Below are 25,192 nucleotides of genomic sequence, written 5' to 3'. Positions count from 1 at the left end.
AACTTAACCTGACCTCAGCAAACTGAAGAGATCCGGTGCACCCTGCCCAACTTTACTTTCCATTGATGTCATTGGGCATGGTGTAAAACTGGAGATTCACCCGATCCCATGAATCTCCCAAGTGCCGGGTTAGGATATGATTACCCCTCCCTGTCTAGATGGCTTTGCTACCAGAATGTGGCTGACATCTATGGAACCGTACTTCTACATGAGTCGGTGTATTTCTTAAAATTTATTATTTCACAGGATGTGGGAAGTCAATTGGCTAGGCCAGCATTTATTGCCTATCCCTAATTGCCCTTGAGAAGGTGGGGGTGAGCTGCCTTCTTGAACTGCTATAGTACATGAGGTGTAGGTACACCCACAGTGCTTCTAGAGAGGTGGTTCCAAGATTTTGACCCAGTGATAGTGAAGGAACAGTGTCCCTTCCAAGTTACAGGTCAAGTTGGTGTATGGCTTGGGTGGGGGGGGGGCAGGGGCTTAGAGGTGGTAATGTTCTCATGCATCTGCTGCCCTTGTCCTTGTTGGTGGGTTTGGAAGCTGATTTCGAAAGAGCCTTGGTGAGTTGCTGCAGTGCATTTTGTATATAGTACACTTTGCTGCCACTGTGTCGGTGGTGGAGGAAGTGACTGTTAAGGTGGTGGACGGGGTGCAAATCAATTGGGCTGCTTTCTCCTGGATGGTGTCGAACCTCTTGAGTGTTGTTGGAGTCGCACTCATCCAGGCAAGTGGAGAATATTCCATCAAACTCCTGACTTGTGCCTTGTAGATGGTGAACAGGCTTTGGGGAGTCAAGGGGTGAGTTAATTGCTGCAGAATTCCCAGCCTCTGACCTGCTCTTGTAGTCACAGGTCCAGTTAAGTTTCTGGTCAAAGGTAACACCTCAGGATGCTGATGGAGGATTCAGCAATGGTAATGACATTGAATCTCAAGGGGAGATGTTTAGATTCCTGCTTGTTGGAGATGGTTATTGCCTGGCACCTGTGTGGCGCGAATGTTACTTGCCATTTATCGGCTCAAGCCTTCGCCTTCAGAAGATTAAAATTATTCTTCAGTCAAACTCAATAAGCTGGCAATGGAAACTTGTCAGAATAGGCCATAAGAAGGCTGCCTTGCCAAACCAATTACCACCTCTCTGCCCTTATCTAACTCCCTATACTCCCTGCTTTAAAATTAATGCCTTTAACTTTGCCTGAGTCAGAACTACAAGAATCGGATTATCAATAGCTGTAACTGGTCCATTATCATTTACATCTGCTTAAGCCTTCAGCTTTGGCATTTCATTTTTTCCCGAATTTGGGCTAAACTACCATATGAAATTAGTTGCAAGCAAGCTTTTCTGAATTATTTGAGTCAGAAGAAAGATATTCGGGGTCAGAACACTATGGCTTTAATTGGAAAAATCACAAGTCAAAAACAAGCAGAGAACGAGAGAATCATTGAGCAGGAATCTATGCTGTGTGCCATTGACTGCTGCACTTACTGATGACCAGGCTGTCCTTTTATCTTACCATTTTTGTCTTGAAGAGGCTTGCATTTAGGATTAATCTTGGATTTTGGAATTAAGGCAAACAGTCATTCATTATCAGGCAACATGAGAAAAAACCTTTTCATGCAGCGAGTGGTTAGGGTCTGGAATGCATTGCCTTCAGGATCTGCTGGAAGTAGATTCAATCATGGCTTTCCAAAGAGTATTGGATAATTATCTGAAGAGGAAAATGTTTCCACGGTTATGAGCAAAAGGGAGGGAAATCGGACTGGTTTGAGTTGCTCTTAGAGAATCAGCATGGGCATAGGTCAATTGGCCTCCTTCTGTGGCTGTAAACATTCTATGATAGGTTGAACACTAATATCAGAGGACAACTTGTGTTTATTGTGTTGAAATTTTCAACACTAGGCCTGGACCATGATGCTTCCTTCAGCCATTTTTATTCCCAAAGATTAGTTCTCAGGCCATCCCATGAACATGGAATTCTGGGGTCTTTTATTAGTTCTCTTCACAAATTTGCATTTCCTCCACAATTTCTATTTTAATTTTTTTAAGGTATACTTATTTAACATTCCTATGTGTTAACACATGAATAGAGTCACAGTGAAAATGTTGTCGTCTTTTCAGGTAACAAGGCACGAGGCAACCAACAACTCCACATCGGCCTAATAATTGCTGGGATTACTATATTTATTTTCATCCTGATTACCATATTCTTTGTGTTGAGGAAGAAACATCTCAAGCCCAATGAAGGCAGGTACTCTTGATTGTTCATCTTTTTGTGTCACAGTTTAATTCCAGTGGTTAATAGCTGCTAAGCAGGGCACATAAGGTGGAATTTAATGCCCTCCCCGCACCCCCAAGGCAAGTTTGGAGGCAGGGAAGGGGATTTAATTGGGCAGGAGGGTGCCGGGTGGGGAACATGCAGCCTTTCCACCTCTACCCCAATTAAGTCTGGTGCGGCAGCTTGTGGAAGGCCTTTCCACCCTACTGCCAACTGAGAACGTTAGGTAGGCAATTAATGCACACTTCAGGGTTTCAATCCGCCACTACTGGTATTCACCCAGTGTGGGCAGGGCACTCGTCATACTATGAGCCCAAAAAGCAAATCTTGCTTGCAGGCTCTTGGGGGTTGGGGTTGTCCCTTATTGTCCGGCAGTCACTGCCTAATTGAGGGACCTGGCATTGGAAGGGTACAGCACTGAAAGCCACCCTGCCTGCCCTTGCTGCTGAACCTCCTCCCCTGCGAGTCCCTGCCTTGCAACCCCTTACCTGCCTTCAGTCATCTGGGTCCTTCAGCGGCCCTGGGTCTCTCTGGTGGGTACATTACTGACAGCTGCCATCCCACCAGCAGGCACAGCCTACAATGCTCAGCGGCCGGCCTCTGATTGGCTGGCAGCTGTCTGTGAGTGGGACTTCCATCCCCAGAGACCTAGATCCCAGGATCCCGCTGTCCATTTAAGTGTCTGATTGGAACTTCATATGGCGAGGATGCATTAAATACCGCCCACAGTTTTCCTCACACAAGATCACAGCATTCATTCATAGCTGGATCACTGGTTTTAATTACCATCTAGTCCTTCTGACTGTTGGTAAGAGCTGCTGGAGTGAGACCACATAATCTCCTGAGCAGAATTTCAATATGAATCCTAGAAGTGAATGGACTGTGTCTTAGCACACTTTGGTACTTGATCCATAATGATTGTGTTTGAAATCAAGTTCCAGATGTGAAAGGACAGTTATTAATGCACTTTGAGACTTTATCCCATACCATCCAGATTTGAGATGAAAGGACAAAGTCCAATGCTCATGACACCTAGTTCCTTGGCAGATGCTATGCCATTGCATCAAGCAAGTGGCTGCTGGTTTGAGAAGAAGTTTGATTCGATGATTTTAAAAAGGTTTAATGGGTGCTGTTCAACCTGTGTACTGATTGTATCAAATTAATTTATTTTAAAGCTCTTAAATTGAAACTAGTCACCTAACAGCAGAAGAATGCAACTCATTGTGGTACTGACATAACAACTGATAAAGGTCATAACTGATTTGACCAATGTACTATAGAATATGGACTTCTTATCAACTACAAAAGATTAGAAATATACTGGGTAGGATTTCTGTTCTGGGGTTGGGACACCGATGTCAGGGCCATTTCCAAGTTCTGATCCTGCATGGCATTGTGACACATATGCTGTGATTTTTGAATGAAAGGCCACTTAATGGCCAGAGGATGCACTTATCATCCAACAAAGATGGTGGACAGCTCCCAGTGCTGGAGGGCCAACCTGGTAAACCCACAGGTAAAAAAGGGAGAGGACACCTCAAGATGGTTTAAATTCCATCCCGAAGTCTACCACTGCTCCACATCCATCTCTCCCACCTTGTTCTGCCATCGGGAGATCATCTCCTTTCACTGGCTGTGTTTTGGCCACTGTGGGGAGCCTGCCTGTTGACTATAAGATTCCAGTTGGTGTGAGAGAGCCTTAGTAAACTCCTTAGTTGCTTCAATTGACTACCCACCACTTGGAGTGAGGGGGATGGGGGTGTTGTCTTTGCACCTCCTACCTGGCCTCCTTGAAAATGACCCAGAGGCAACTCTCCCATGATGATTTTTCTACTCAGCAGCCTCCAGTCCCACCTTCATGGCCATTTGAAAATCTGGCTCATTATCTGTGAGCCACTAACTCTAACTATCTATAAAATATCAACCAACAACTTAGACATTTCTTGGATCCTGTGGAATGAGGCCCTTCTCCCACCTTCATGTATAAACAATCAGTAGCCATAATATAAGCACCTTAGCAGATTCTGTTTACTGTAGGTATGCAGATTGTACTAACTGACAGTGATTTAATGGCACACTGGCACCCAAAATGAGATCTTGAAGGAGGATGAGAGAACAGGAGTGGGGGTGGGGGGGAAAGGTTGCATCGAGTTTTTAACGTGTTCCTACAAAAAAATTGGAAAGGAACCAAGATGTCAAACACCACTTGGGGTGGAATTTTTCACTTAGCGTGCAGGCACGCGCCCGACATGCCCAAGTGGAAATAGCGCATGATGATGTCAGCTGAGCGTCCTGGCATCATTGTGCACTTGCGTGATATTTCAGTTGGCGAGCGTGTGTGAGAGTCAGCAGCGCACCTGCCGACATTTAAGAGGCCTATTAAGACCATTAACATATTAATCAACCATAATTTTCGCTGCCCGTTCATTGTTATGTTTGGCTGGTGGGTGAATTGGCCAGGCGGCCTTTGCCCTTTTTGAGGAAACCACATCCAAGGGTGGGATGAGGTTTCCGATATTAATTTTTTTTTAAATTAAAATGTTTGCTCAGAATATATGTTCTGGTGACTGATTCTGATACGTGGGCATTTTCCCCCAGTTTTACAATCTTTATTTGTGGCATTTAAATTCTTCAGCTCCCTTACCCTCTCTGCCTTCAGGGAGTTTTCTGTGAGCACTCCCCTGTGCCTGCGCTGACTTCATCATTCGCCCTGCTCCCGCCCCAACCCCAGCGGCGCTGAGCCTTTCAGCGCGCTGTTCATGCAAGCTGGCTGCTAATTGGCCAGCCAGTGTGAAATCACAGTTGGGGTCTGATCGTGGTCGGGGATCCATTCCTTGGCTGCTCGGGCTTGCCGATCGCGGGCACCCACCGAACTAAAAATCATACCCTAGAATATTGATGCAGTATTGCTATACGCCAGTGTATTTGATAAACACTTTATCGCAGCAGAATTACAGTCTGCTGGACAACCAAGGGCTCCATTACTGCACAAGATCTGCAGCCACCTTTATCGCACCACTGAACACTAGAAAAGAAAAACTTGCTTGATAGGTGAACCTTCTCTTACTTCTAGATCTGATTTCTCTTTTTTTTTCTACTTGAATCATATTATTGCAGTCCGGGCTTTTCCTGTTCTTGAAATCTCCAAATATTCTCTCAGCCTCCTTTTCCTATGCTCCTCCAGTAAAATGATTGATGTGGAAGAGTAGAAGATTCAGGAGAGGAAACTTATGTGCACAAGACATTAAAAACAGCACCTCAAAGTAAATTAGGATGCATGAAAAACTAATGGAATACCAGGCTTTTGTGGCAAGAGGCACAGAATTAAAAGTTGAGATGTAATGGCGAATATATATAAAGCATCAATGAGACCAGTTAAGAGTACTGTGCAGAATTTTAGTTCTACAGTCACTAAAGATGAAGAGGCAATAGAGTGAATACAATGCAGATTAACCATGGTGCTGTGTGGAGTGAGGAAATACCAAAACAGAAGACTTAAGGTTGAGATGTTTTTGTTAGAGCTGGAGATTTGTGTGTTTAAAGTTATCAAGGAATGGGAGAGTACATAGAGGCAGATATTTGCAGCACTGTGTCCAATGACTCAAGGGTCTGGAATAAGGGGATATAAGATTAAAAGTAAGATACTTGAGACAGAGAGTAGGAAAAGCAATTGTCCACAGAGAGTAGTGAGACTATGAAATGTACTTCCAGAATTAGTGACTGAGTGAATGAAGCAGGGACCATAGAATGAATGTCATCAGGGCTGTGATGTCCACATATTATAATTTAGTCACATAGCTCTACGTGACTGGATATTGGTGGAGATGAAAGCCATAACTTTGATGGAGATTCAGTGGAAACAACGTTCTGTTGAAGTTGATTCCAAGGAAATTAAATCCCCATGCCAGCTTTTAGGAATAGGATAGAAAGATGTTTCAAGGGTAAAAAAAGGATAGATACAGGAACAGGGCAAGCATGTGGGATTAGGACTGCTGCTCATTCAGATAAACACTGATATGAATTAATTTGACTGAATGGCGTATTTTGTCACTGGTTCATAGAATTTCACACAAATCACAAAGGTTCAGTATGTTGTCTCCAAGTCTTAAATCACTCTTTTCCAGGACCTGAATAGCTCCTTCAGATTTCTCCTCCTCCTATAATGCCTACAACGTTGGTATCATCAAAATATTGCTTTCTGATATATCAAATCTTCTCCCCTTTCAACTTTGGTGCTGTCCTGAAATGCTTTCCTTGATGCTTCATCTAGGTCTCTCAACAAAAATACTGCATTAACCCTTTCTCTAATTTAGCTTAGTACTGCGCTTGTGAAGTTTGTCTGAACTGAATGCTAATCTTAGGAAATTTAGATCCAAACGTTGTACTTTTTTTTTGGAGTAGTGGAGCTGCAACATGTGACGAGGCCAAACAATTTTTTTTCCTTTAAAAAAAAACTGGGTAACTAATGTCATGAGCATATCTTTTCTCCCAAATACAGCAGACACGGGTTACTACCTGGGTTGTATCAGTTCAAAAATGTAATCATTGTATCCAGTCCAAATTTTGCTTTACTTTGAATAATGGAGGACTCTCAAATCTCACAAATTAGCATTTTTTTTTTTTCAGAGATAAGGCTTAGGACTCTCTTTAATGATCACCAACATCCAGTCACATAGAATTATGTGACTAAATAAGCATAACTGGATTTTACTCCCCTGATGACAGCATATGAATGAGCCTACATGCCACTATCACTGGGTGAGACATTGAAGTGACATAACAACATTTGTAGGGGTTTCCAATGGAAGCACAATCAGATTCAGCTAAGATGTTGTGTGGTTGCATTGCTAGAAAACACTCAGGTCTGGTAGTACAAAAAGTAGGCTCACCTGGATCAGCTTTTGATTGCCGGTTGTCTTCTGCACAGGAAAGATGGAAGGAAATTGGAGGGAATTTATTTTTGTTTTTCAAAGTGCTTCCAAACATGGTTCCAACAGCAATTATTTTTATTCAAAGCTCCTAACACTGAAAGGACAAGTGAACCAGCACAGTACGCTGAAATCAGGAAACCGATCTGTGCCAGGGTCCAGGTTAGTGCAAGCAGCAAAGCCATGTTGGGTCTATCGCTATTATTTTTTTTGGTTCAAACTGGTTTATTTTCAAGACAACTCCTCAGTGCTACTTCCAAGTAGCTTCCACACAAAGTGTTCCAGCTGTGTTATTCTCTACAGCCTTCGCTATGCTAACAATTGACTTCGTCTGGCTATTTTAATAGGGAAAAGCAACATTAATTAAAGCTGCAGATCACATTCAATTCATATAACTCAAACATTTAGTAATGGAAGTGCCAATAGGATGTATCATGCAACAACTCCAAAGACACTGTGGGTTTCTAAAAGTAACACAAAGCTGTTGCTTCTTAATTTGCTTCCTTTTTTCACAAGCATGAACTCTGTTCCCATACCTTGAGGGGTGGGGGGCGAGGGGGGTTGTCTTTGAACACTCAGCTCATACCTCATATTAGAAAAAAAGTATTTTATCTGACTACCAACATATAACTTCAACTTTTCCTGTCCCTTCCTATTTTATCTATGTTACTGTGGTGAGTTGCCCTCTGAACTTTCATCTCTTTTTCCTCCTAAGCTCCAATGAACTGGTCTTCCTCCTCCCTTTATCCTCACACTGTTATAATTCACACTCTTCTACTCTTAGCGTTCTTTTTCAGAACCTGAATACTATGGAGCTCCCTTTATCACTCAGCCTTCATTTCCTCCTACAACCTATGTGAGAATAAAAACCAAAGATTGACATTATCTACCCAATACTTGCTGATGTACCTTGTCTTCCCTACTGCTCCTTTCAGTCACTGTGGGTTCTGGTCCTACATCTGGATTTCTTAGTGAACAATAACAAGATGGTACAAATGGCTTAAATCGCCTTTGTTTTTTTCAAACTCTTATTTTTCAGCCAGATTCTCCTCTGTCCTCAATAAGACATTCAGCAGCCCAAGCATAGGTGGATAAGCTTCTCCCAGCTTCCATCAACGTCACTTTAAAGTTCCTCCAGGTCATACCTGAGAACTACCCACAATTAATATTCCATCCCATTTTCTTCCTTTCTGTCCTCTGAGGAAGTTTGTCCGTATCTTCTTGGGAAGTTCTGCAACTCAAAGTCAGTTGGTTGAAGGCTGGAGCCAGATTTTGCCAACTGTATGATACACTGTGCAAATTTTGACAATGGATTTCAGGTGCAACTCTTAACAAGAATAATTATGGATCCACCATGCGTGGATTGAAGCACTCTCTAACAAACGGCAACCCTGCCGTGCATGCAGCTTTAAATATGACTGTGCTTTAAATGTTTGCAGTGTCCTAAAGACATGCTTGTGTTCAGCTGAGAATTGTTCTCTGGCACCTATATCTGCTTTGCATTAACTCCAAAGTAAATTTTGGCAGTGCATTGTACAAACACTATGCATACAAAGCAGTATTCTTCCTCAAATTCTGATGTGCACCTGGAGTTGCAGGATCAATTAAAGATCAACTTTAGTGAGATATAAAGGATGGAACTGGTAACTTGAGGCCTGCAGAAATGTTAGAACTGTCAAGTAAGCTGTTGTCTGCACAACAGAGGCTGCTAGTGACAGGTGGGGCGTCTCTGGTTCATTCCATTTTCAAGGACAGTGCTAAATTCTACAGAATCTGTCTTGAACAACAGTCGTGTCACTGAGAAGGGAAAATTTATCTGACAGTCCACACTAAGCGCAAGATTATTACTGATCTAACTACTTCCAATCATGATGAGGCCCTGATTCTTTTCAGTGCTGCCTCAACTCAGAATGCCTATTGTAAATTCGGCAAGATTTTACCACCCTACACTTCCCCCACCCATTTGGAGAGTTTTGGCTTAGAATCATTCTCAAGCAAGGGGGAGATTTAACATTCAAGATTTGTTCTCCCAAAGAGGAGTCATACTGGACTCAAAACATTAACTCTACTTCCCTCTCCACAGATGCTGCCAGGCCTGCTCAGTTTTTCCTGCATTTTCTGTTTTTATTTCAGATCTCCAGCATCTGCAGTATTTTGCTTTTATACTCTTTATCCTTTATCATAGGGTTGTTATTGTACTAATACTGATGTTGACACCTTCCATTGCTTCCCATCATTTTGCAAGCTTCTACTATTGTCTTCTGAGTCAGAGGGTTTCCACTGCACTAACACTTATTTGCCAAATTCTATTGTCACATTCTTCTGATTTTTTCATGTCTCTCCAGGCAATATCGTCTTATTACTGCACCAATGTTTTGGTAGTGCACCTTGACCAAGGTCTGCCTTTAACCAGGGCCAGCTCAAGAGATTTAAGTACTGTTTGCATGATCTCCTGTATTAGCCCTGTACCTTAGTTGCAGCAGCCAAGGACTGAAGGAACACTGGAACAAGAGTGAGCTATTCAGCCCTTTGAGCATGTTCTGCCATTCAGTTAAATCATGACAGATCTGTAATCTGAGCTGTTCTGCTCATGAAGAAAAAAACTGATGTCTAAAGTGTTATACTTTGCCTTTACCTATTCCTTTACACGTGAAGTCTGATGGGTCATCACTTCAGTTATTTCGTTTTGGACCAATGAGTTCAATAAGAGTCTCTTTCTGTTACTCTTATACTGTAGGAGCAATATTAACCTGACCCACCTGTACGGAAATTGGCTAGACCAGTTGGAATGCTGGCAGACAGTTGAAGTCAGTGCAGAGTAATATTGAGCAGGGTGCAAAACAAATGTTCCATTTGATTCCATGGGATTTCCCCTGGGGTATTAAGTTTAAATTCCCCTTATGTCTCTATTATTCTCTTGATGTCTGTTACTCCCCCTTTTCTGTCTTATTTTCAATTTTGTCTTCTGTGTTTTTTGCTGCTTTAATTATCTTGTGTCTGTTCTTCTTATTTGTTCTTTCTGGGGTTCTCTCTCTTACTCTCTCTCACTGTGCTCTGTTACTATCCTAATGATTTTTTTCTCTTATTATTTTTCCACTTGTTTCTGTTATTTCTCGCCTGTGGCTGTCCTGGTCATCCTCTGTCGCTCTCTCTTGCTGTCTGCTGAAGTCTAACTACTTCTATTTTTAATTCTGCTACTCGTTATTTTGCAAATCTAACTACACCAATATCAGAAAATTGAGGCTTTACTTCAGTGAGAAACCACAAAGAAGCTTCTCATGTCAAGAGAGGGTAAATTTGAAGCGAAGCTATAAAGAATTGAAGCACATTTCATAATTGGTTCCTGTCAGCTTGGGTCTGGGCATGGGCTCTGCAGCACACTGTGGTCTGCCCCTTGGCTGTAGGATCAGCAGTGTGCTAGCACCATTTGATTTCACAGCAAGCGTGTTGGGTCTGACTAATAATATATGACTGATCTGATAAGAACAAGAAAAGGTGAGAACAGTCAGTGCTTTTATAATTTATAAAACCACATTTTGATTAAGACACATCGAGAGGCCTTGGGTTACTTCCTGTGTTCAAGCTATTCTAAATTTATTTCATTAGTATTTTTCCAAATTAAAATTAAATGTCACGTTGGTGAGCAATAAGGAAAAATTGGAGCTCCACCTACATCAGCCTGACATTTCAGAGTTCTCTCCATTAATACTTTGATGTTATGGAGATATATCTATGTATATATATCCACAATGCAAAACTCCCTTTAAATTACCCTGCACTGCAGAGCTTCCTCTATATTCCTCACAGTACAGAGTTCCGCTGTAATACCATAGAGTGCAGAAAACCCTCTTCATGACCTTGACGTTACCGAGCTCTCCTATATTGCGCCTCTGAGAGAACAATACGCTCCATTATCCTGATGCATTTATAAGATGTATTCCAATTGTGAATCACGTAACTAAAAGTTCAACCTCTGATGTTAAACAACATATCGCACTGAAATTATTTTCTTTCAAGTCGCAGGGACATATATGCCAATTGGATGCAAACAAAAGGCAGCAAAGTCAAGGAGTTCAACTCACCACGATATATGATGAGATAAAATTCAACCCTGATGTGTCGACATCCAAGATGGTGATGCTGAAAGGACAGGAAGAAGTGCCAACGCCTGACTGTTATCTACAGCTACATAAAAGATAACAGCGGGCATGAACTGTGCCCAACAATTCCAGTAGTTGCTGCTCGCCGTGCTCTTGGTCTTACAGCTGACTTGGATTGGCTTGCTTGTGTGCAAAGGCGGCTCAATATTTGGGACTGAATGCAATGAGGGAAATACAAACAGAAAATATTGGAAATACACAGCAAGGCGGTCAGAATAAGGAAAGGAGAGAACGCTGGGTAAAACAAAGAGGATAGAGAAAGTGAGAAAATAGGTAAGGGCATGACTCAGATACAATACCATCTTATATTTAGAAAGCACCTTTTAAAGAAAGTATATATTGCAAGGCACTTCACAGATATACTGGATGATCATGCATAGAAGCAGGTGACGAGTTAAACACCCTAGAGACAGAATTCGTTAATGAGTCGGAGAGGTGTTATAGGTGAGCTGAAAACTGCTGTGTATTTCCACCATTTCCTGTGTTTATTTCTAAATTGTCAAAGTAGAGGAAAATACATTCAGTGTCTGCACATCCTGTTGATTACAATGAAGGAAGGGAGGAGCCAGGTCATGGGCTGGGGAAAGTCCTAAGCACTCCATTTAATAAATAGCTGATGCATTATGTATTTCTCTAACTTGTCGTTGCCTTATGTAAGGAGACACTCTTTCTCTTTGCAGCTTGAATATGGCCAGGATTTTCTGGCCCCACCGCAGCGGCTCCTGCGGCGAGCCTTTCAAATCACCATTGACTTTGGCAGGACCAGGGCTGGAAAATCCTGTCCTATGTTCCCATTGTCTTCCACTGTTTCACTGTGACAACAGTGGCATTTAGAAGCAGCTGCACATTCAACAAAAGAGGCTTTGTTGGTCTGATACAGAAAAATTGATCCATAACAATGGTATACCATTAACCATATGTTACAGTACTGCAGAAAATACGCAGGACCATATAATAGTGCCTTTAACTAGCTTTAATTTTCTTTCCCCCACCTCATTTGCTGACTGAAACTGAGTCACAACTTTTTAAATTAATATTGTTTCGATTTCAGAGTATCAGTGCCAAGATGGGTGTGTTTAGGTCAGTCATGTCTTTTCTAAGTTTTCCTTTGTTTTGTTTTTAGTATTTATTTTACCTCATCTCTCCTGAGGGCATTAACTCCTGTTGGAGCAGAGTTCCTGAAGCCCAGGCCATCCTTCAATATCTCACCCAAATGACTAGTTTTAATGTGTGAGACCAGAGAGTGAGTGTGGGTTATTTAGTAATACAGTAAGTATTAGCTTGTCCTCACTTAATGTTCACAAATAGGCAGAAATTTGCCATCGGTGAGCAGGGGGCAGGGCCCGCTCGCCAACACGTAAAATGAAGTGGGATGATGTTGGGCTGAACCCCTGACCTCATCCCGCCCCATTTAAATTTTCAGGAAGGCGGGGACGCGGCAAAATCAGCTGCAGGCCCGCCAACCTGTCAATAGCCAATTGAGGCCATTGACAGGATCATTTAAACAACTAAAAGACCTGCCCATCTAACCTTAAGGTTGGCAGGCAGGCCAGGAGCCCCGGCAGCAATTAGAAAAAACATGAAACCTCATCCACCAGCGGGATGAGATTTCATGCAGGGTTGTAAAAGTTTAATGAAGTTATAGTGTAAATTATGAACATGTCTGATCTCATGTGACATTGTCACATGAGGGGGACATGTTAGGGAATTTTTTTTTCTATTTTTAATCTTTATCAAAGTGGAAGCGATCTCCCGGAGGCTGTACTTTGCCTCAGGGCGATGTGCACTCTTTCGCATGTGCGAAAGAGCGCACTCTCGCTTTTGGGGAATCCCCCCATCCGCACAGGAAGCGCATAGCGCTTCCCGACGGATGTCAGGCGGGGCAGGCCTTAACTGGCCTGCCCACGTAAAATGGCGGTGCGGCCCGCTTCTCTGGCGGGGTTCAGCTCCCCGCCTGCCGGAGATTGGGTTGGGCTCGCCTGCCCGAGAGGCTAAAAATTCTGCCCATGCACTTTTCAGCAGGGATCAGTGGATAGTGATCAGCAGTGGGAATATTAACTGACCTTTCCCTCCCAATTCACAAGTACCCAAGATAATTATACCTACTGCTATCAGGCTGAGATTTGTTAAACCCTGATAGAACCAGATTGAACCTAGTCTGTACAGATTAGCAGCACAACAAACTGCGAATTGAGCCAGACCAAAAAGAAGCTGACACTGCCTTAACAGTCAATGAAGTAATTCTGAACTCCAGTCACTATTATAATGTAGGAAATACCACAGCTAATTTGCACACAGCAACAGTTCTACAACAGCAGTAAGATATTGTGATGACCAATGTGTAATGTTATTTGAGGGGTAAATATTGACCAGGACACCAGGGAGGATTTCCTGCTCTCTTTTTTACATTCACTTGGGAAGGCAGATATCAGTTTAATGTTACAACTAAATGATGACACCACCAACAGCGCAGCACTCCCTCAGTGTTGCACTGATGTGTCAGCATAGATTTATATTCGTTACGGTAAACTTTTATAAATCACTGGTTAGTCCTCAACTGGAATAGACCTTCTGGTGTCCAGGTAGTACCCCCGGAGATGTGTTGGGAAACCCCTCATAAGTCCCAATGCAAAAGACTCTGCAGGAATTGCCTGGGAAGTTTCAACTTTCAATGGGCAATTCCCTTGCGTTCGAAACCTTTCAAAAAAGTCTTCAACTCTGAAGTAGAGTTGGAGACTTAGGAGGGTTCCGACTCACTTACCTGCATAGTTATCCAGGAAATGTTACAGGTGGAAGAAAAAATCTAAGTCCTTGATTACTATACAACTGACCTTCCCCACCAACTCTCCACTCTCCCCTCCGCAACCCTCTGAACCCGCTCACCATCTGACTCCCCTCTGATCTGACCTCAGCACTTTGCCACCCTACTCAGTTGGCACCCTACCTGCCACATACCACGCTGCCACCCATCACCCTATCATCCATCACTTTGCCACATATCACCCTGTCACTCTATCCACCCTGCCACCTACCACATTGCCACCTGACACTCTAAACAGCTGGCACCCTACCACCCTGTCACCTTACGTCCTACCCACTTACCTCACTCATACTTGTTCACTAACATAGTGTGAAAGTTATCTAAAGGTCCCAAAGCTTTTCACTGTGTTAGTAAATGGAGACTTACAAAAATACGGCAGCTAGTACTGTAAAATGGGGCATGGCTTGGCTTCCCCTGAAGGTCCTGCCCTATGAGAAAGGACTCCAAGAACAGGCATGCTCTGCATTTCTGACGAGGCCCAGTTTGGAGGTTCAGGTGAGAAATGCAGAGCTCCAGCACTGTGTTAAAAAAAAAGGCGCACAGTAGCAATGAGGGTGATCACCACTCCGATTTGGCCCACTGTGTTCCACTCCACGCACCTCACTTCAGGAAGGATTTCAAGGCCTTAGGGAGGGTGTAGAGGAGCTATACTAGAATGATATCAGGATTAAAAGATTTCAGGGAGACAGTAGAGATGCTGGGGTAATTCTCCCTAAAAATGAAAGGGGATTTAATAAGGGTGCTAAAAATTATGAGGGATTTTCATAGAGTACAAAGGAAGAAATTGTTTAGACTGGGAGGAGAGTCTGTAACAAGACAGCACAGATTTAAGGGGCCAGGTTTTTGTCTTTGAGGCAGGAATTGGGAGACAGGAATTTTCCCAACTCCGCAATCCCACCTCTGTCCTGGCAGAGCCCAGCTAGCGTACTTTCATATCGAGGAGACAGGCACAGGTTGCAGTCAGGGGTTGCCATCTCCCGAGGTGACAACAGAGGCAGGTGGATGATGAGGCTGGCAGGTTAGAAATTGCACTCCTGTTTATTGAGACATCAGTTTTTAATATGGTTGTTAGGCCCTCTACTCCTCACACCTTATCCTCCCCTCATATATCCCATGCCCTTCCATATCTCCTATGCTGCCTCCATGTCTCCCATGCCTCTGATACCACACATGACTCCCCATGCCCAATCACCCAGTATGCACTAGGTACAAAACCAATGAACCATTTTACACTGGCAAGTCTTTGGAATGCTCATGAAATTAAAAAAAACAAATCAAACGTTCAAAAATCCCTTCCAAAAACATAACCCATCTTACGTACTCATAAAACTGTCTACCAAACATAGGCTGTGAAAGTCTCATCCTCTTAACTTGTACAAATAAACACACAGGCATTGAAAAACCACTTCAAAGAAAGATTAAATCATTACAAGCTAATAGAATTGTTGATTAAACAAAGCTAGCAGTCCCCTTAATGTTATATAAACAGCACCCCACAGGGCTGAGTCCCTTTACCAGTCTTGGAGCTCAGCCAAGCATTCCTAATGAGGACATCTGTTGACACATTTGTCAGATAGCCTCATTAATAATGCTTGGCTGCGCTCTAAGTTGGCTCATTTCCCAATTCTCAAGCCCGTGCCGCAGAGAAATGGCTTCCCAAAAATTTTTCCTTGTTTTTTACTCCCTGTGCGCAATACTTTGGGAGATCTTTTACTGTGTGTGTAAAATATAAAAGGCTACATTAATGCAAGCTATTCCTTCTCAGGTTGTAAAATAGAATGCCAGAGATAGCCACAATCACTTGCCTATGGAAGCTGTTTATTTTAATAAAGGATTCATTGAGAACAGATTTTCTTTGGTTCAAAGAAACTTAAGGAGAGAGTATTAAAATACAAATAAAGATGACAAGGTGTTAGCACCTGATTAAACACTGATCATCTATCCCAAGGCACATCTCTGCAGTCAGCAGCCAGAGTCCAGCACAACCATAAAAAGGAAATGTGTTAAAAATGCATGAACTGCAGCGTAGGAGTCCTCCGCCAAGATCTGTGAGTCAGGAGGATCAGTTCTCCAACCCCTTCAGGGTTATCATTTGATGCTGTTGTGCGATCGAGAGATCAGGTGTAGCACTGGATAACCACACAACGAGATTATCTCTATATGTAGTAATCCTGTGTGGCAATAAATGAAGTTTTGTTCTGTACACAGACTTTGAGGATTGCGAAGACAGTGGGTGGAATTTAATAGCTGTGGCGATGGCCCATACTGTTTTGAGTTACATTTCATAACTCAGGGTTTTTTCTAATTAAAATCTAAAACCCAGTGACGTATGTAAGTAGTAGTTATGATGAGGTCGCAGTGGGACATGCACTTTACATGATTTACGTGGCATCATAAGTCTGGGAAAAATTGAAGTATGCAAAATTGCTTTTAATTAACATTTTTTGAAGAAAGAATTGAACTCTAATGTTATATATATAGTTCCTAGAGGAGAGCCTAATGCAATGACCCTACCAGGAAATGGAAATGGGGTAAGTTCTAAAACAAGTAGCCAACCTGCAAAGCTGCTGGATGTGAAATGTGAGACCACTGGGTTTCAGGTTTTGCAAATGGTGGTTTACATCTAGATTATTAAACTGAAGTGAAGCAATGGTTGTTAATTGTATGCTAATAGGGTGTTTAATTGTATTCAAGTAGTGGTAATTCATGTGCTTTTTAAAAATTCATTCATGGGCTGGTGGTGGCGCTGGCTAGGCCAGCATTCATTGCCCATCTCTAATTGCCCTCGAGAAGATAGTGGTGAACTGCCTTCTTGAACCACTGCAGTCCATGTGGTGTAGCTACACCCACAGTGCTATTAGGGAGGGAATTCCAGGATTTTGACCCAGCAACAGTGAAGGAATGGCAATATATTTCCAAGTCAGGATAATGAGTGGCTTGGAGGGAAACTTCCAAGGGGTGGTGTTCCCATCTGTCTGCTGCCCTTGAAATTCTAGATGGTAGCGATTGTGGCTTTGGAAAGTGCTGGCTAAGCCTCCTTAGTGAATTCTGGCAGTGCATTTTGTAGATAGTACACACTGCTGCCTCTGTGCATTGGTGGTGGAGGGAGTGAACGTTTGTGGATAGGGTGCCAATCAAGCAGCCTGCTTTGTCCTGTCAAGCTTCTTGAGTGTTGTTGGAGCTGCACTCATCCAGGCAAGTGGAGAGTATTCCATCAACTCCTGACTTGTGCCTTGTAGATGATGGACGAGCTTTGGGGAGTCAGGAGGTGAGTTACTTGCCACAGGATTCCTAGCCTCTGACCTGCTCTTGGAGCCATAGTACTTGTATGGCTTGTCCAGTTCAGTTTCTGGTCAATGGTAACTTCCAGGATGTCGATAATTGGGGGATTCAGCGATGGTAATGCCATTGAATGTCTGGGGCAATGGTTAGATTCTCTGTTGCTGGAGATGGTCATTGCCTGACGTTGTGCAGTGCAAATGTTACTTACCACTTGTCAGCCCAGGCCTGAGTATTGTCCAGGTTTTGCTGCACTTGGACATGGACTGTTTCAGTATCTGAGGAGTCATGAATGGTACTGAACATTGTGCAACTATCAGCGAACATCCCCACTTCCGATCTTATGGAAGGAAGGTCATTGGTGAAGCAGCTGAAGATGGTTGGGCCTAGGATACTACCCTGAGGAACTCCTGCTGTTATGCCCTGGAACTCCTATAGAAACAGACTCAAACTATGTTTGTAATGTGTATCTCTGTAAATAAAAGCCTATGAGCATGTAAAGACTAGGCTCCAGATCTATCCTTCATCGCCTGACTCTCTAGAATGTGTAAAGAGTTTGCCATTCTCAATGACTACACATCAGAACAGGCTAAAAAAGGCATATACCAATGAGCAAGAGTCAATGATTGCTTACCCTTTCTATCCAACCTAAGTCATGAATAATGCTCAGACAACGGTCAACTCTCAGCCAGACTGGAATAGCACTCAAGCAGACTGCAACAATAGAAGGCATTTCCAAAAATTTACAAGACTGTAATATCACCTTGGGATGAAACGTAAGCACAGAACTTTACTACCACATGTCTGGTAATGCAGGTGCAAAACAGTGAGAGTCTAAGGAACAGTGTAATAATCTCTTTATTTCTGTTGGACTATTGTAAAGAACATATAATTTATTTTCTTGGACTGTGACTTTAAAACTACCAGGGCTACAATTAAAAGAAAAACAGAATTACCTGGAAAAACTCAGCAGGTCTGGCAGCATCGGCGGAGAAGAAAAGAGTTGACGTTTCGAGTCCTCATGACCCTTCGACAGAACTGTTCTGTCGAAGGGTCATGAGGACTCGAAACGTCAACTCTTTTCTTCTCCGCCGATGCTGCCAGACCTGCTGAGTTTTTCCAGGTAATTCTGTTTTTGTTTTGGATTTCCAGCATCCGCAGTTTTTTTGTTTTTATCTACAATTAAAAGACATGTTCCCTGGAACAGGATATGGAATATACAAGTTGCTATTTCCTGGAACAAAGGGTGCCAGGTTGGGCAGCATGGTGTTGGAAAGGGGAACTGCCTAGCATAAGGACTCGAAACGTCAACTCTTCTCTTCTCCGCCGATGCTGCCAGACCTGCTGAGTTTTTCCAGGTAATTCTGTTTTTGTTTTGCCTAGCAACAATGTTTTAATTGGCTCCTGATCAGGTGACTAAGATTTTATGTGATAGCTGTGAGCAGAGAGATCCTAGCCTGCAAAGAGAACACACCTAAGTCCTCTCTCTCCAGTGTGTATAAGATTAAATAAATCTTCAAAGCTAGCTAGCTGGCTGTTTCTTCATATCTCTGCAACCTGCTCTCTCTGAAAATACCCCCTGTCAAGGGGAAAAGGGGGAAAATCACCAGTAGAGAAATTGAAAAGCAAGTTTTCAAACAGTGAACTACAGACTGAAAGTGCTGGAAGACCATCTCGTGTCATCAACAACGAACTGCAAGGAATTTCGGAAGGCATCAATCAAAATCAACCCATCTAATCCCATAATCCAGATTGGTTCTATTCAACTGCTTTACCTCACCCTTAAAATCCATGTTTTGTATGTCTTATGTGTTTGAGTGTCTGTGTTTGTGTGTGTAGGGGTTAAGAAGGAACAGAGTTTAATTTATAAAGTTAAAAGTTAGCAGTTCATATTTCTTTCTTTTGCCACTGGTTAAGCATAGTTTGTTTAATAAACAGTTATTTACTTAAGTTTACAAACCTAGTGCTCATATTCTGTTAGCCTAGATTAAACAGTTAGGCAGAATTGGGCAATTTGGTGGCCTAGTCAAACTTTTCGCATTTGTCTCAGCTCGGGGATCAGTGGGGCTTGATATTACAGTGCACTATCCGCAGTGAGTCATGACAACAGTGAAAGATTAAGATGACAAACTGCAAAAGTGAACTTCAAGTGAGTTAGTTATTGGTGTTCCCCAAACTAAAGTTTATGAAACAGCAATGTTTATAAAATAATCATTTTGCATTTGTATCTTTGTCTGTTGTCTAAGAAGATAGTTAAATTGCTTCTTGTTGCAGCAATTACTTATATAAATTCAAAGACTGAACTCGCACAAAACAGGAGCACAATTTTTCTAATGTAAAGCTGCCTCTCAATAAACAGTAAGAGGGCCCAATGATCTGTCAAAGTAGATCCGAATCTGAGCTGAGACGCGCCAAGTCTCTGCCAAGCTGTTTACCTCATTCAGTGTTTTACTGCACAGCAGGAAGTAACAGTAGTAAGAAATTGCAGTCTCTTGGTTTATCAATCATTGAGAAACCACTAATCTGTGTGGACTGCAGCTCCTAATTACCACAATCAAATATGTAAGAGCCCGTTTCTAACTTTGCAATGCTTTCATCATTGTTACCACTATTTAATTGTCCAAATGCCTATGTTTTTCAAATCGTACAATTTGAGAGCACAAATGTAAATATTTCATCTTGTGATAGTCTTCTGAACTATTTTTTTCTACACCCCTCTTCTGTGGTTACTCTAGGCTGTTTTAGAGTACACGCGATCCTTGACTTTACGACTTTTGAGTTATGACAAATGGCACTTCCGACATTTATAAATTGACACTCTGTTTTAACTTTCCCATGTCGGTTTTGACTTTACGATCCCACGACAGCAAACAAGTTCAAACATTGGTACTTGCACACTGACGTTCTGTGTCGCCCATCTTCCTGACTCAAGACACTTAGTTGCTGTTCCAACGCCATTAGTACAGTACAGTACTATATTTCTACACGTATTTTTAGCTTATTATGTAATTTTTCAATGTTAATATGATTGCTATTTACAACATAAATACATTAATGTTGCCATATTAGTCATCTATAATTGATTGAGTACAAATTTCTGGATTATTTTAGTGAAAATAGGGTATCAGGCCTTGGTTCAGAAACCAATCCCCCACTTATAACATTGTTCTTTTGGGAAAATCAGTCCTGACTTATGATGTTTCAGCTTAAGTGAGTTTTTGGAACCAATCGTGTCACAAGTCCGAGGACTGCCTACATTAATTGTCAGTGCATGTAACTTAATAATTCTGAATCAGATAACCAGATAAATGGGGAAAATTCCCAGCCAGCTTATAAGGGCTAAATTAGATAGGGCCAATATTTGGGCAAGGGGGACCCAATACACAGCCTACCAATGTGTTCGTGGTGCAAGTGGGAAGAACAGAAATTTTAGCCTGAAACCAAGCGCCTCCCAAGCTACTGGCTGCCTCTGCACTCAGCAGGGGCAAGGAGCAGTGTTGTACTTGGTGCACGTGATGATCTTCTTTTCTTGAAGGCAGTCTGCCCCTTTTACAGTTAACTTACAGTGAATGACAGGAGACTGCTGAATATTATTGCAGCTTTTTCAATTAATTAATGGGATGTGGATGTCACTGGCTAGGCTGGCATTTATTTCCCATCCCTAATTGCCCTTGAGAAGGTGGTGGTGAGCTACCTTCTTGAACCACTGCAGTTCATGTGGTCTAACTCTGCCCACAGTGTTGTTAGAGAGGGAGTTCCAGGATTTTGACTCAGCGACAGTGAAGGAATGGTGATATATCTCGAAATCAGGATGGTGAGTGGCTTGGAGGGAACTTCCAGGTGGTGGTGTTCCCCTGTGTCTGCTGCCCTTGTCCTTTTAGATGGTAGCGCTCGTGAGTTTGGAAGGTGCTGTCTGATGAGGCTTGGTAAGTGCCTGCAGTACAACTTGTAGATGCTGCACACTGCTGACACTGTGTGTTGGTGGTGCACAACTTGACTGTTTGTTGATGGGGTACCAATAAAGTGGGCTGTTTTGTCCTGAATAGTGTCAAGCTTCTTGAGTGTGAAGCAGTCCGTGTCCAAATGCAGAAAGACCTGGACAATATCTAGGCTTGGGCTGGCAAGTGGCAAGTAACATTCCTGTCAAACTGGTGCCAGGCAATGACCATCTCCAACAAGAGAAAACCTAACCAATGCCCCATGACATTCAATAGCATTACAATCGCTGAATTCCCCCACTATCTACATCCTGGGGGTTACCATTGACCAGAAACTGAACTGGACTAGCCATATAAATACTGCGGCTACAAGAGCAGATTAGGGGCTAGGAATTCTACAGAGAGTAACCCACCTTCTGACTCCTCAAAGCCTGTGTACCATCTACAAGGCACAAGTCAGGAGTGTGATGGAATATTCTCCACTTGCCTGGATGGGTGGAACTCCAATAATGCTCAAGAAGCTCAACGCCATCCAGGACAAAACAGCCTCCACCACCTTCAACATTTACTCCATCCACAACTGATCACAGTTGCAGCAGTGTGTACCATCTAGAAGATGCACTGCAGCAACTCATCAAGTCTCTTTCAACAGCACCTTCCAAACCTGTGGCTTTTACAACCTGGAAGGACAAGGGCAGCAGATGCACGGAAACACCACCATATGCAAGATCCCCTCCAAGTCACACACCATCCTAACTTGGAACTGTAGTGCCATTTCTTCACTGTTGCTGGGTCTAAACCCTGGAACTCCCTTCCTAACAGCACTGTGGGTATTCCTACAACACATGGACTGTAGCAGTTCAAGAAAGCAGCTCACACCACCTTCTCATGGGAAATTAGGGATGGAGAATAAATGCTGGCCTAGCTTGTGATGCTATATCCCATAAATGATTGTACACATTAAAAAAAAGCAAGTTAGGTGCCTGGGCTTTCAGTAATGCTAGTGCATTAGTTAGTGCACCTTGCAGCTGAAGACATGCTCTTTGCTAAGTGATGTACGAATTTGTATAATGGGCTTCCGTGGTCTAAATTTGTGCAATGGCACCAAACCAACCAATCTGACTGCGGGACTTCAGGACAGCACTGGTTCAGCTGCTTTTGGTGAATGCAGGGAACACCCAACCATGCGTCTTTCTCAAGACGGCTCACCTTATGGATCGTGCCAGCAGCAGCTGCTGGTGTTAAGCACATCCCCAGAGGCGAATCTACTTCCATAGTGGCATGGCAGTCTGCTTTCACTATACAAAAGGTATTTTGAAGGACTCAGTATACTTCCTCTCACTCTTCACCTCCTGATGCATCATTTCAGAAGAAAACTTAAATCAAATAATGGAAATTATTTAAAAACAATGTGCCTTCCAGTGGTACCGCTGCAGGTTCCTGAAAATCTCCCTTCTTTTGTAATTTACACATAAGAGGGAGTGACTATCAGCAATTTTCATATCTCAAGCCAGTACTTCTCCAGACTTCCTGCTTTTTTAACTCTTAAAACACAAGGTCACATATTACCACTGGCAACAACATTGGATGGGGAATGGTAGTCCAGTGGTTATATTACTAGACTAGTAATAGAGGATGCATTAATAATTCAGTGAACTCAAATTCAATTTCCCCCATAAATTCAGTTTTCTAAAAGCTGGAAAAAAAAGATGGTATCAGTAAAATGACCATGAAACCTTCTGATTGTCGTACAAACCCAACTGGTGAGCTTACTAATGCTCTTCAGGGAAGAAAAACCTGTGGTCCTTACCTGGTCTGGTCTATATCTGACTCCCATCCCACATCAATGCAGTTGACTCTGCTCCCTGAAGTGGCCTAACAGGTCACTCAGTTAAGAGAAACTTGGGCTGGACAATGAATTTTGGCTTTGCTGGTCTTGTCAGCGATGCCCATATCCTAAAAATTATTAAAATCAATAGCGACTGCTTAACACACGATTTGATAATCTCACAGAGACATTAAACATTTAAATTAAACCCTGACCTCATTGGTTCAGAAGTCTACCATCTGACTGATAAAACAGGCAAACTCCATTACTGATGAAAATTAAGTTGGAAGGGAAGAGAAACTGACAAGCTTAACATGGATCTTGCTTAGCACTGGTTAGATGTAAAGTGTATTGCACTCTACATCAAACTCACGCTATCTGTACCTGATCTGGGAGAGTTGACTGGAAAAGTCTGGGGGGAATTACTAGGGTCTAGGGTTTGGATAATATCCACTTTGGCATCCAATTCTAGTGTCAGAAGTTCCCAGGTAGCTGAGGGAACAATATAAAGGGAGCTTTACCCTGCATTCTATGTTAGCTGAGTGCCAACAATGGCCAGCAAGATTAGCCTACCATTAAGTATGACAAAATGAAGCTCAACCTTGATGTGACGACATTAATGATAAGGATGAAAAGCATATGGGCCAGACTTTTTCAGATGGCGGTGTTTCTCTGCCCACCATCCAAAGAGTCATCAGAGAACACATCCCCGACAATACTGCCTGCTCTGCAGCCACTTAATGCTCCAAGAAGTGTCAATTAGCTTCAGGAAGGACTTCTGCTCCTCACTTCGGAGAAAGTCCCATTTCAGAGAGCTGACGGCTAACCTAATTGGGTGGCAGCTCTCTAGTCTGTGCAACACCAGAAGCTGCAGTGGATAGGACTAGGACTGCAAGTAGTCTCCAGAGCGTAACTCCCAGGAGTCCAGGAACAGGTAAGCTTTGGTGGTCTCAGGGTGGGGAAGGTAGGTGAGGCCTGGGAGGTGGACAGAGGGAGTTGAGGTGTCAGTCAAGAGGCCGCGGGGAAGAGCCTCTGCAGCAGTCAGATCTTTTTGAGGGGAGCCCGATGTTAAATGGAGGCTTCTGATGGAGGCACCCTCCCCCGCACCCCCTTTCGCACTCGAGGTCTGAACAGGGTTACACACATACATATGAATTAGGAGCAGGAGTAGGCCACTCAGCCCCTCGAGCCTGCTCTGCCATTCAATAAGATCATGGCTGATCTGACTGTAACCTCAACCCAACAATCCAGTCTAGCCCCAATAATCTTTCATCCCCTTGTTAATCAAGAATTTATCTAGCTCTGCCTTAAAAATATTCAAGGACTCTGCTTCCACCACCTTTTGAGGAAAAGAGTTCCAAAGACTTACCACCCTCTCACAGAAAAAAATTCTACTCATCTGACTTAAATGAGCGACCCCTTTTTTTAAAACGGTGACCCCTAGTTCGAGTTCTAATTTTTGGGCTTCCGCCTTGCCACTGAGCTCCTCTTGACAGCCTGAAAATTGAGCCTGGTGGAAAACAGCCCTAAAGTGGTTAGTAATTGGCCTCAATTGGAGCAGGGCTTCAGGCCTTGCCCGTCCCAGCATAAAATTGTGGATCGCTCTATGCAGGCGGGATCCTGTCCGGAGGCCATTTGACAAACTTTAGTTCACTCCCCTCCCCGACACCCCCGCCTACGAACCTGCCGGTGTGGATACATATAATTATTTTCCATGAGACAGAATTTTAAGTGCCAAAAAATTATGTGCACTGTGAAAGACACCAATACACCCTGACCTGCATGTGAAGCTTCCCAGTCGTCACTAGTGTATGCCTGTCAGCGTTGAAACGAATCAATGCAGTCAAGTGAAAAAATTCCGTGGAGTATTGCTACAGTCGATTTCACCTTAAGCAGGCTGAATGTTGGACCCTGGATGTGACGGAGCAGGTTTACTGTGGAAATAAAAACAAAACTATTGGAAGC

At 42.9% G+C, this 25,192-nt stretch overlaps 2 protein-coding genes across 8 annotated transcripts in view; one reads left to right on the top strand and one right to left on the bottom strand.

Annotated features, from left to right (window-relative positions):
* The window catches only part of LOC121291642 (T-lymphocyte surface antigen Ly-9-like), a 38,870-nt gene extending 26,885 nt beyond the window's left edge, over positions 1–11,985 (top strand). The window contains exons 4-6 of one of the 2 annotated variants that reach the window (XM_041213107.1): positions 2,117–2,242; positions 7,290–7,363; positions 11,219–11,985. In XM_041213107.1, coding sequence (XP_041069041.1) covers positions 2,117–2,242; positions 7,290–7,363; positions 11,219–11,401 — 383 coding nt within the window. In that variant the 3' untranslated portion in view covers positions 11,402–11,985. The remainder of the gene's footprint in view (positions 1–2,116; positions 2,243–7,289; positions 7,364–11,218) is intronic. The other variant, XM_041213108.1, reaches the window with a different exon arrangement.
* LOC121291639 (RNA-binding protein 4B-like) overlaps positions 1–25,192 on the bottom strand; it is a 109,199-nt gene that overhangs the window by 2,110 nt on the left and 81,897 nt on the right. Inside the window, exons 3-4 of one of the 6 annotated variants that reach the window (XR_005946042.1) lie at positions 25,006–25,161; positions 7,163–7,192 (exon numbers count right to left, since the gene is read on the bottom strand). The exons of 1 other annotated variant lie outside the window; for it this stretch is intronic. Coding sequence is in view for 4 of the 5 variants with exons in the window: in XM_041213103.1 (XP_041069037.1) it covers positions 25,046–25,161 (116 nt within the window). In the remaining variant the exon portion in view is untranslated. Of the gene's footprint in view, positions 1–7,162; positions 7,193–23,209; positions 23,356–25,005; positions 25,162–25,192 lie in introns of those variants that run through there. 4 more of the 6 variants (XM_041213102.1, XM_041213099.1, XM_041213103.1 and 1 more) reach the window with 4 other exon arrangements.

The sequence above is a fragment of the Carcharodon carcharias genome, chromosome 19, assembly GCF_017639515.1.
Source record: "Carcharodon carcharias isolate sCarCar2 chromosome 19, sCarCar2.pri, whole genome shotgun sequence".
NCBI lineage: Eukaryota > Metazoa > Chordata > Chondrichthyes > Lamniformes > Lamnidae > Carcharodon > Carcharodon carcharias.
The sequence above is the reverse complement of the archived record's forward strand: the minus strand, read 5'-3'. Positions and strand labels throughout refer to the sequence as shown.